Source organism: Lates calcarifer, linkage group LG3 (assembly GCF_001640805.2).
Source record: "Lates calcarifer isolate ASB-BC8 linkage group LG3, TLL_Latcal_v3, whole genome shotgun sequence".
Classification (NCBI taxonomy): domain Eukaryota; kingdom Metazoa; phylum Chordata; class Actinopteri; family Centropomidae; genus Lates; species Lates calcarifer.
In genome coordinates this window covers 20,320,665-20,333,360 of record NC_066835.1, presented here as the reverse complement: position 1 = coordinate 20,333,360, position 12,696 = coordinate 20,320,665, and the positions used below count along the sequence as shown (strand labels likewise).

The window sequence follows — 12,696 nt, the reverse complement described above, 5'->3', positions numbered from 1 at the left end:
ATAACGGGGTCAGTGGGAGGCGCTGGCCTCCAGAGAGGTGTCAGATGGGGGGGGACGGTGATGAATTGGCCTTGGACACACAGCAGTCAGTGGTGAGGAAAGACAGCTGCTCTTGGTTTAAGGCCATTTCTGTTTAACACACTGTTCACACTCAGTCACAGCCTGTTCTTCTTGCTTCTGAGCTGGAGATCATCCCACCTGGGATCAAATCTGCGACTTTCCAGTCACAACACTTCACATTAGTAAAAAGTACATTGTATTACTGCAACTTTTACATAAATAAAGACTGAAATACTTCTCCCACCACTGTCCCTGGCTATTATGAGTGAGAGAGATCCAGACATTGTACAGCCTGCAGGAGGCCAACTAGGGAAGAAAGAGGCAGTCACAGCAGAAGTGAGAAGTACTGCGTGAGGCCGGGACATGACGGCATTGAGCAGTAGCTTTTAGCTCTGCTGACAGTCAGAAAAAGAGAGCGACAGACAGCTGGACAGACAGACCACTGGCCTCCTCTGAGCTTCATCAGGAACACGATTCATCTTCCTCTAATTTTCTTGTCACCTGTCTTCACCTCTGGAGCCATTTTAACCTTTTGGTATTTGTCCACGTGAACTGAAGTTGTGACAGCACCGAACATGATCATGATCACAGGACTGCAGGCTCGAACTCCGCATGTGAAAGAGATTTGTGCAGAGTAAGAGTGCAGACTTGTTCTGAATCTTCTATATATGAACTTCAGACAGTGTAGTTTTGATCTGGGTCACCTCCTCCTCTGTAACCCACACTGGGAAGCGCATCTCTCCAAAACACCATCACACGTGACATTTTGATGGATTCGTGTGGATCTGTGCCCCAGCTAAACATAAATTACAGAGAAATCCAGACTTTTAATACACTCGATATCCCTGTGTGCTCTCCTGAGATTTAGTTTCCCCTTCCACAGAACTTTCCCATCTATCATCCTCAGTGATCATCAGTGTAATGAGAGATCAAATTTAAATGGTCAGCCCGTAACTCAAATACAAACTGTACGATACTCCAATAACTGCATGCGCAAGTATGAAGTGTGACATTGTTTTTAATCTCTGATGCTTTTTAATGCACACTAAAGCTTTGGATCCATCACACACTTTAAAACAAGATGTGATGCTGTATTTAAGTGGTGGTTTGGACTAAATGTTAACTCCAGTATGCTAACATGCTGATGTTATGCATGCATCGTCTTCAGCATGTTAGCAACTTAGCGTGTTAGCTAGGGATCACAGAAGTACCATGAATATATGGAACAAATAGCAACGCCAGTGCACATCATCAAACCAGCATCATGTCCTCACTGATGGATGCAAATATAAGGACTGTGGTCTGATCACAGAGTCAGTCTGTCTGTCTGACCCATACCAGACTGGCCCGGACAGACTAGATGACCAACACACTCCTGGAGGACTTAGCTCACAGTCTAATCATAGCTTAGCATCACATTTTCAAAGCTACAAACATCAGCACTTCATAAACTAAATAGACAAGTAAATTTTTTATTTGGCTCGAAGCTGTGATGAGAAGAATTCAAGGCTGGTGCCCGGAGACGGTCTCACAGCCAGAAAACAACATGTACCCATTGCAGGAGATCTGTTTGCCTCCTTCAGAACCAAACGAGGTACCAATGTGTGCTGGCGTGCTGCTGGAAAACCTCAGCGCCAGCAGAACCCAGAGTTCCGTTCAAGTCAGGTGTTATATGTTTTTTAGCGACAGTAGAGGAAAGGCTGATAACATCAGCTGCTCAGTCACTTTTGGTCCAGATGGTAAATCATTCATTTACCATCATGGATCTAAACAGCAGAAACTTAAAGGATAATTTCTGTCAAAATACTTCAACTACTTGTGCTTATAGACTGTAAAATGTGAACAAGTCATTCAAGTTCAAATACTTCAACAAAGTTATTCTGAGTTAAATTTGGTATGTGCATTTAACTGTGTGTGTTGTTACTGTATGGAACAACATACTGTTCAAATATATGATCTCATAATACAATTTAATAATGTCTGTATTTTCACTCAAATGTTGTCTTTTATTATTTATTACTGGTGTTAAAATTCTACGATATATTTATGATGTGTCCTCTTGTCAACTTCTAACCTTTCTTTTCTCACTTTCTCGCACACACTTAGACTAGACAAATATACACACACTCACACACACTGTTACACAACCCTGGCATACTTCAGACACATAGCGTTAATGCAACATATCAGGTGAAATGTCAGGAGAGGAGATTGGATCGACATAGTTTGCAGGCCACCGGTTGGTGTCGTCCCCCCCAGCACCACCTTGGATTTGCTTCCAGAGTGTGATACGATAATCAAACTGTCTCCCTTTAACAAGCTTGCTAATTCATGTGTTTTGGCTCCAGGTGGTTTGTGAGATAACTTGGAGTAGTTGTTCCTCACAGATGATCTCTTTATTTTAACTCTGCTTCATTAAGTCAAGAATCAGTTGTTGGTTCAAACCAGGAGCTGATGTTCGGCACAGAACTGGATGTTGGGATGATTTAGGGGCTGTTGGAATAACCAGGGTGCAGGGACGGGGATGGAGGGTTCAGAGGTCAAAGAGTCACTCCTGATCACGTTTTGAAGTTTTTGAGGAAACCTGAACCAACACCTCGATGAGATGATTTAGGTGGAGGTGTGTGTCAGGGAGGTCAAGGACAGGTGGGTCAGGGTGTGTGTCTGAGGAAATGCACATATCTGCATCTCCTCTTTGACTCTTAGCCTTAAAAACACGTCCGAACACGTCTTCAATTTAAACCCAGGGTTGGTTTATATCTACATGTGTTCATACATTTTTTTTTTACCTTATTGCTTGTGGGTGAAAACCTTGTATCTCCACACAATGTCAGCTTTTTAGGAACTAAAGAAGCCAGCCTTGTTTTTGGCTTTACAGCCATGTATGTTTGAGTTTATGTGGAAAAGGTTTCACATATAAACTTGACTAAAAATGGATTTACAAGGTTTCAGTGAGTAAAACATGATACACATCTGTATGTTTGGAGTGTGTAGATGATACTGTATATGTAGAGCTGTAACTCCTCACAGGACGGACTGGATTGGGGTAAAGGAGGTCTCAGCTTTCTCAGCACTGGATTTACTATTTAAGCTCTCTGTGCTGCCTTCGATCACAGCTCTCCTTTCATGGTACTTCTTTAGTACTGCCAAGATAAATCACATTATAAAAATAAACTGCAAAATTTGACACAGCTATAGAGAGCTAAAGTGAAGCCATACATGTTGGTGCACTAAGCCAAACGTACTTTACCATAAAGACCTCGTTAGTCTTTCACTCTTCAGTAAAACCAAAAGTAATGTGTGAAAACACTTCTGATAAAGCATGAATTTTACCTTCACGTCACTTGTTGAAGGTGTGGAAAACACCAACTGCAGTTCTCACCAGCCATCAAGTACCAGAGGGTGCTTTCTACTCTGGTCTCAGTGGGCGGTAATGAGCCGATCACAATGTGGTGGACCACACTGAGGTGAAAAGGAAACCACACCAGACACAAGAGTGAGATGCTGTTTTCAAACTGTTACTTTGTTTTTACAGAACAGAAGACTTTAAGATGAGGACTCACTGGCTCTTTTTGCGAATGTATCATCTGGTTAACTGCCCACCTCAGTTAAAGAGCAGCCCACAGCCACTTTCCTGAACTTTTCTATGGAGCCATCTGGAACTGTCGCCCACGCAGCTCCATTTTACCTCTCCTAAGGCTTGTTGATCCCCAGACTTTCCCTTTGTCCTGTCTGCGTGGCCAGTTCCACACACCTGTTTCCACTCCTCGTCAGCCCTGCAGTCTCCTGGTCTCTGCCCACCTGCACCTCATTCCACAGTCAAGCTGGACTTGTGTCCTTCCTAAATTCCTTTGTCAGTTCATCTGCTTTAGTTGTTGTATTAGTTCCTGAGTTTGTTCCCTATTTACCGCTTAGTTCCCAGTGTCTGCCAGTTCACCAACCATCATCTATCTGCCTATAAACCTGTTTACTCTCAGTAAAGCTTCTTCACAACATCCTCCAGTCTTCGTGTGTCTGCATTTGATCCTCTGCCTGAGCCGTTATCAGCACACTTACTTCTAAAATATGAGCGGAAGATCTTGTTTGATCAGCTCTCAGTTCTGAGGAAAATTAACAGGAAATAAAGACCTGGTTAATGTCTCAGTTCTATGACTTCATCTTCTATGATTCTGTGTTAGATGTATATTCTTAAGGTGGTCTGGGCTTGAGTAGCTTTTACATCCTTACACAGGCTGAGTAGTTTTATCCTACAGCAGTTATTTTGTTTTTGTTTTCACCTCGGCTTGTTATTTACGACTCCTCCGGGTTTTTATTAGACTGGGCAGCGGTTAAGCATCCTGCATCCTCTGCTGCTCCTGCTCTCCTTCTGACCTCATCCTCCTCTCACGCTGTAAATGATGCTGACTTTCCCTTTTCCACAGAAGTGTCAAAGATCAAATGTTTTCTGGCAAACAAATCATACAGTAATCGTCCCTGCAACCTCTCCAGCCTGGGAAACTGAGACCAGAGGTATGAGTGTTAATAAGAAAATCTGGATAAACAAAGTAGCTAGAATGCTTTTTCAGATATAAGATATGTAAACATTAGAAGAGTGCGTGTTAAGGCAGGAATGCTGGCATTGGCTAATCAAAGTGTGGAGACAGTGGAGCCAAGGAAAATTTTTTTCAAAGAACTAATTTAACATGCCTCAAATTTTATGTGACCAGAAAACAGTTTCTTTCAAAGAGCTACATTTGTAGATCTGTGCCAGTTAATTATCCATGTTGGATGTCAGTGTGTTTCACTGTGTCCACCTCTGCAGAAAGTGTCCAGCTGATTGTATTTGCATGAGAAAATGTGTTCAGTGTGTGACTTGGCTGGACTGTGAGGCTGAGGGGTCAGAGCCGTGGACTGCAGCACATACACGGTGCTGAAAGGTTGTAGTGTCAAATTTACGACCGAAGATCTATTTTTGAAAACATCAGGGGAAGCTGTCCAGATGGTCCTCACTGTGCGTGTGTGTATGTAATCATCAGTGTATGTGATCTATTTGCATTGGTGTATAATCTTTCAAGGACATATTAAGATAAGCGTGCCAGGTCATGTTTTTTAAGATCAGCATCTTTTAAATCAATTTAAAATCTATTTAACATTATCATGTACAGTAAAAACAATGGATGATTTCATAGGACTATAAAAAAGAGCCTTTTACAAAAACAGTCATTTTATTGTATTTAAATTCTATTTTATAAACTGCATGTCTGTATAGTAGTACAGTCACATAAATTAACTAGTATTTTACATTGTACACTTACATTGTGTTAATAACCCTTGCAGGGCAGTATAACTGTCATGTAATATCGAATACATTACATCATAATCTAATACATTAAAGTTTGATTTAACCATACAAAACAATAGAAGATGTACAAAGTGCTACAGCAACGGTGAACAGCTTAGGATAAGTGCTATGCTAAAACACCACGTTAGCTAGTGCTAGCTGCTAACCGCTAAAATTTTGACATAGGAAAAGTGCTACACAAGGGAACTGAAATATTTTTAACTAGTGAGCTTTTACTTTCAGAAAGGCTGACATTTGCTTGACTTGAAGTCATATTTTTTGAGTCTTTTAGGCCACTTTCTCTCCTTTGAAGCCAAGTCAAAGAACCCACTGTGGTTGTATTTAAACAGGTCATGTTTGTGGCTGTAGAACTGGGCACGGCTGCAGTCTATGTACAGTTTATAGCCTACTATGACGTATTAAACATTCAAAAGTCTAGACCTAAATATAGATACAGTGTGCTGAAGAGGGTGTCTTTTTCAAGGACATGATAGCATTACAGCACCGCTAAACATAAATAATCTCCAGGAATGCACCTATTGAATTACTTTATCAAGCTGATATATAAGATTTAGTAATTGCTCAGAATAATATTCTAATTGATAAAAATATTAAATTAACTAATTGATTGACAAAAACAAATAATACCCTGACTGAAACAGCTGTTAGTCTCCCACAGTCCAACAGTTCCTCAAGATTGAAACCAGACTTCTCATAAATTGTGTGGTTTTCACTTTAAAACAGGGGATTTTTCCAAAGTTGCTCTCATCATGTTTGAAGAGGTTAAATGTGTGGGAAGTGATTTTTCCACTAGCTATCACCAGTAGTAGTCAAAAACAAAAAAGCAGCAGATGTTCACCTTTCACAAGCTCAAACAAAAGGATGTTTAGGGTTTTTGCTTGATTTAAACAACAGTGTACTTATTACTGTTTTTTTTTTTTTTTTTGAAAAGCAACAAAATATATGTTGAACTAAAACAGTACTTAACAGGTTTAATAAAATAAACCCGACATAACCTCGAGATAACGTCTGTTGTTGTCATAAAGTTGACAGATCACCAACGCTGTCTCTTTCCTCCTCATATTAATAAACAGTCTTTGTTTATCGCTCTCCTCTCCCCTCCATCTCTTTCATGTTTCTGATTGCTCCTTTCCCTCTGCTCTTCCTCCTCTCCTCCTCCAGCCTCACCTTCTCCTTCTCCATCATCCAGTCCCCTCCGAGGTAGCTCAGCGCATCCTCAGGCTTTCCACGAAGCTGGGGTCGAGGGTCGAGGAGCAGCTGGAAGAAGGAGCAGGCCAGCGGGGTGAAGCACGCAAACTGAGGAGCGTATGGGAGGGAGGTCTTTCTTTCCAAATTCTGAACCATCTAAATCAATGGCATCCTGTGTGCTCTCTGTTTGTGGCTCTGCCCACACGTCCAGTTCATCTACTGGGCCTTTCGCTCTGTCAAACCATTCCCGATATTTCAGGTATGAGCGGCAGTCGCTGGCCGTTTCAGCCCAGGGATGACTGCCAGTGAGCATGGCATAGGTTAGGATCCCCAGCGCCCAGCTGTCTGTGCTGGGCTCCACTGACACCCAAACTCTTGTCTTCTTCTTCTTCTCTTCAGTCCTCCTTCACACCATCACTCCCGTCATTCATGCTTCTCCAGCTGTCCTCATTTCCACGAGCAATTTCAGCCTCAGGGGTACAATACGGAGAGCTATACCAGACCTCTGGGACCCTGGTACCCCCGGCCTTCACCTGGGGTAAAAGATTCATTTATTTGCTTTTTTTTTCCCAAAAGATTTGCGAGATTCTGTGCAGAAACTGACCCAAACTCTTTCTGCTCTGTCTTCACTTTTCTGTGGCTCATGATTTAGCTAGACATGCCAAAGGTAAGAGGTGAATGTTTACTGACCATGCCGAAATCTCCCAGTTTGACCCAGCGGCAGGCAGAGTCACACAGGAAGACGTTCTCTGGTTTGAGGTCTCTGTGGACAAAACCAAGTGAGTGCAGGTGGGACAGTGCACCACAGAGCTGGGACACCACCCGCTGACAACAGTCCTCCTCCATCCCGACCTGGGGAGGGCGACAGTGAACGGAGAAGGATGTGAGCTCTAATCACTTTTGTATTTCACCGAACGGTGATACGGTACGTGTTGCACTATTCAGAACAGCTCTGCTGAAACAACTGTACCTCGGGCAAGATGACGTCGTAGAGGTCACCAAAGAGACTCGCTTGCTGAGCGAAGACGTAGTGTGCAGGTGTGGAGTAGGCGATTCCCAGAGCTCTGGTGAGAGATGGATGTGTGCAGAACGACAGAGAGAGGTTATACTCCCTCAGGAAGGAGAAAAGAGAGGTGGACGCTCGAGGGAAGAACTTCAGAGCCATTGGAGTATCTGGAGGAAATGAAGAAATTAGATTTATGATATGTAGGTCTTATTTTGACGTCTTGAGGATATAAAGAACAAGTGTTAGCATCCCATTACCTCTCTTCCTGTGTACAGCCAGCATGACTTTTCCATACGAGCCTTCACCCAGAAGCTTCAGGACCTTGAAGTGCTCTGATGTGTCCATTGCTGTCAGAGACTGAGCCGTCAGGTGGCACATCTCATCCAGAAGCCTTGTAGCAGCCTGGATACACAGACAAAAATGTGATATCCATTAAGGTTGTTGTGTTTATGTACAGCCACAGTTCCACTTGACACAGCAAAAAAATTCATTTGTTTATTTCAGATTTGAGACAAAAACTTTCAAGTCTTAACAAAGTCCGATGTGCTTGTAGTTGGGACATCTTGGAGACAAAAATAGTGGCTACATCGCTCAGTAAACGACTTGTCTTAATTAGAATGACAAACCAGAAATCTCCCTTCTCATTAAGATGAATAAAAACAAAATCTGAGAGGTTGAAGAGCTTCTCTTCAGACTGCAATCCCATACAGCTCTGTGGTATGTAACACAACCTGATTGTTGTCATGGCGATGCTGGTAACACTGATCCATGGGTATAAACATGTCTGTTAATAGCCTCATGAAATCCTCACACACACCCACACGCTGATCTTTGTTTTGTCTGCTGGAACGTTGATGTTTCCACCACAGCTGGCTCCCTCGGGCCCAGGCTGGGATCTGGTGTCACTACACATGCAGACGTGGGCCAGCTCATTACAGCTCATTAGAGAACAACTCAGAGCCGTGAATGTGCCGTACACAGATACTCTGAATCCCAAACAGGGTGTTTCGTTCGGTGACACAAAGGCAAGGACTCAAGGCCCACATTTTATGATCAATGTCAAAAATCAGCATCAAACTGCAGCAGCTGCTGGAGATGAATCTGCACGTACCCTGTTTGAGGAGAAAGATGCAATACAGAACTTTTAATCCTTCAAACGACTGCTTTACGATTGCCAACAGAGAGAATAAAAACTTTCAATATATGTCTAAATACTTAGAGTGCAGCATATATAGCAGTGTTATGCCATATTTTCTGTGTCTAATCCCTCTCCACTATGTGTCAACATATTTTTAGTGAGGGTGGTCTCAGTGGAAACTGAACTCTAGCCTTCTCAGTGTTTGTGCCGTGCTCTAATTACTGAGCTATTCAGGTCTGTCTGAGACAAATGTTTTTAACACCTCAGGCCAAAATCCTGAAATTAGTGAGCTAAGCTTCCTTTAAATTGGACTGATATGTAGTTTGGCAGCTGGAGTTAAACTGTGGTCATTATTTGCATATTATGAATAAAATAGTCAGAATTAAAACATGCAGGATCATTTCTTTTCCATTTTTAAAATGTTTCATTTAACTTACAGAGTAGGAGCTTTTTCTCAACTCATGAGAGGGAACACTTGATCCAAATCACCAAATATAGACACGCATGCTTTTCACTCAACAGTGATGATAATGTAGCAGTAGCTGCTCAGATAAATTCATCCATAATTTAAGTTTGCTACTGGTGTGAATGAAACACAGCGCGGAGGATCAGGGGCTGAGAGGATATTCAGTGAGCAGCATAGCTGACGCGCTCTGAGTCGGTCAGGTTTAAAGGCAGTGGAAGAGGAGGTGACGCAGATCTCAGCCAGAACAGAGCAACTGCAACAACTCCTCTGAGGGACGGCAGGCTGAACGCCCAGGTTGCATAAGACGGACACATGATGATGGACCTGTGTGTGTGTGTGTGTGTCCTAGTTATGTCCTCTGCATGGTAATGGATCTCTGTGCACCACAAACATCAACATGATGAATGACAAGATGTGCACTGGGACATACACACTTCTGTCAGCACTGGCACACATCCTCTTAAAATGTTGTCCACTTAAAGTGAGTTTTAGCATAACTGACATTATGTAGAATGACATGAACATTTTCTTCATTTAAGCTTCCAGTCACTCCTCAGGCAGTTTGTAACGGGTTTCATGAAACCTGAAAGTTCTCTGCGTGAAGAAAATAACATTTCCAAACACGTTTATGTCTCCATCTTTGAGGTATTTGTGAAGAAGAATGCCATGAAGTAGATGAACATAAGGTAAAATGAATCTTCAGAGTATTGTTTCAATCAGATATGAAAGCCTCAAATTTACACGACAAAGCAGACTCTACCAATTATCCAGTACACACAAAAAAACACAGGTTTATGTCTGAAAACACATGATGATTGAGTACATGCACTGTAGTTAATACATTAGCATGATGTGAAAAAGTCTTTACATCACTGGAAAAGTATAATTAAGCCTCTAAACTGGGTTTAGAATCCGTCCAGGTAAAGTTTTACAGCATATCTGACAGTTTATAGATACAGTTTTACTTTTGATTGCTTTGTGCATTACGTCTGCTCATGCAATGACCAAATTCCATTCTGAAAAATATGATTTTAAAGAGTCAGTTCACCCAAATTGCAACAATATTTATATTTTATTATATATTACATTTTTAAATCACATACCACTAGTGTTACCTCTCCATGCAGCTGTTATAGTTTTGGTTTGATTTGTCTGAGTTATGACATACATGGATCTATTTCATTGTAGAACCTGCCCTGATAAAACTAAAACTATGTGCATGACTAGATTTAATGAAAGGGTTTTTTTCACAAACTGGGTGAATTGTCCCTTTAATCTATGAACGTTTCCTCGTGTTGGTGTCAGGGCAGTGAGTGAATCCCTGCACCAGCTCTGACTTACTGTCATTTTGCAGCTGTAGTTCAGTTCACCGCGGTCGATCTTCAGTTAGAAATCTGTCCAGCAGAAATTTACGTCCTGCTCTTCATTTAGCAGGTGCACCTGTCGGGAAATCCTCCACAGATTCTCATCCGCTGCACGCTGAGCTTTCTTTCATCTGCTGTTCAGAAGTTTAAGACTTTTCATCTGCTGCAGTCAGGTTTGGTTGTAGATTACAGTCAGTGGAGAAACTCTCTAAACTGTCCAACTGACTTGTCAGAAGACTTCATGTCTGCTGCTGCTGCAACTTTTATCCCAAAGTGATCTGTCCTCACCTCCACTCCTCCCCCTGTCCTCCCCCTGCTGCCGTACCGTGGGGTGGATCCTCAGTGTCATGCATGTCTGTATCTGTGTGTGTGTGTGTGTGTGTGTGTGAATGAGACACAGTGTGTTTGCTTCTTGCCTTCCCATCACAGTAACATTGAACAGATGTGTGGCGTCTATATTTGTTTGGTTTTCAGGTACTTCCATATTTTTAAGTTGGATATCAGGGCTTTCTGAAAAGTCAAAATATCCAACTTATAATTTATGATCTGGAAGTTGATATGAACTCTAATTGTGAAAAATCTAATAACATATGAACACAGCGTAAGTATCATGTGATATTTTCAAAGTTTCCTGACTACGTACTGACCTCTAAGTCTTTCATTGATGGGCAGTTTAAGCCTTTGACCATCACTCAGTTAGAGGGAGATCGTACCAAAGTGTTCAGAGAGCAGAGTGGGAATGACAGATGCTCCACTCTCCCTGTTACAAGTCAGAATGCCAAAAATCATTCTGAAGCTGGTATTTTAAGGTAAAATAGTCACATAATGTTGCTTTGGTAATGTGGCCATACTACCCACATGCCAAAATCATTTTAAGGGATGAATGGCACTCTGCATTGCAAGAAGTGAGAGACATGGATTCACTCTAAGCTGCACAAACTGAGGAGTAAAAAAAAAAAAGAAAAATCTCTGATCATGACTGATCTGCAGAATAATCAGCTGATCTTTTATGTTTTCATGGAAAATCCATGAAGCACTAAAGTGATGAACCTCAGTGATAAGATTATTTAATAAGATTATTTTTATAGAATTATTTTAATTATTGTCATGTCCATTTGCAGCTGAAAGGCATGTGAAATGATATAATGTTGATCTGTCAGTCAACAAATTATCACCTGTCGCTCTCACTCTCTACACACAAAACATGTCTTTCTCTCTCCCTCCTCTCACTTTATACCCAGTCAAAGGATTTTCCTCTAACACCCAGACCCCCTGTGGGTTGCAGATCCTGCTCTCAGCTGCCACCACCGACCACAGTCCACACATGCAACTGCTGGATCGCTCAGACTGTCCCAGGAGGCTGGCATTAGTTACAGGGAAAGTCTGTCTGTGTGTGAGATCATCTGTCTGTGGCCACATGTCATCACGCTGACATTATGCAAGTCACTGTGTGTTACTTCAGTTCACTCGCACAGTTTGCAGCTGAACAGGAGCAGTGGTCTGTACATTCCCTCGTGTGTCACTCGGCCTTGTGTGGGACACTTTTAGCCTTAGCGCTTTACGAGTGTTTGCATTTCAGCAGCAGATGTGGAGTTTTAGTGACTTTTCTCAGAAGCAGTGATGTGGTACAGGCACAATTACTACTTCAACATGAGTGGGGAATGAGTTAGGGACTGAGCTGGCAGCCGGGAGTCATCACAGCTGGAGGTTCAACACAGAAGGTCTTTATTTGTCCAAAAATGAATAAAATAATTATCTGTAAAATATGCATTAAAGCTCTGGGCCTATAAAAGTGAACTGGTTTATGTCTCCACTGTTTCTCCCCTTCCCTCATGTTTCCTCTTCATCTCTGGTTTGTCCTTTGTTTCTGCCAGGGCATGGCATACACCAGTTCACCTGCACACCTGCTCCTAATCCACTCATCAACTCACCTGACTCCTGCTGCTGATGACTCCTGATTGCAGCATGAGTAGAAGCATGTCCGTGTCCACAGCCTGCGTTTGTCCGAAGGCAAGCAGCAAACATGAGCTAACGTGTGGCGGGGGATAAAATCACTGATTCATTGTGTCATAAAGTATAATTGTATTCACCAACATGAAGCAGTCACATCTGTTTCAATGTAAAATTTTATTA

At 42.1% G+C, this 12,696-nt stretch overlaps 1 protein-coding gene and 1 long non-coding RNA gene across 2 annotated transcripts; both read right to left on the bottom strand.

The window, feature by feature from the left end:
• Positions 1–2,940: 2,940 nt before the first annotated feature.
• On the bottom strand, positions 2,941–3,880 carry LOC108886983 (uncharacterized). The gene is made up of 3 exons (XR_001961523.2): positions 3,664–3,880; positions 3,394–3,522; positions 2,941–3,203 (listed from the first exon to the last, which is right to left on the bottom strand). It is a non-coding gene; the product is annotated as an uncharacterized LOC108886983 (long non-coding RNA).
• Positions 3,881–5,245: 1,365 nt separating this feature from the next.
• Positions 5,246–10,884, bottom strand: si:ch211-171h4.3 (serine/threonine-protein kinase SBK1). Its single transcript, XM_051068877.1, is given in 7 exon segments — positions 5,246–6,736; positions 6,738–6,987; positions 6,989–7,122; positions 7,280–7,441; positions 7,560–7,762; positions 7,853–7,997; positions 10,541–10,884. Coding segments are annotated over 7 exon segments (1,155 nt in total). The 5' UTR covers positions 10,547–10,884; the 3' UTR covers positions 5,246–6,481.
• Between the last annotated feature and the right edge of the window lie 1,812 nt (positions 10,885–12,696).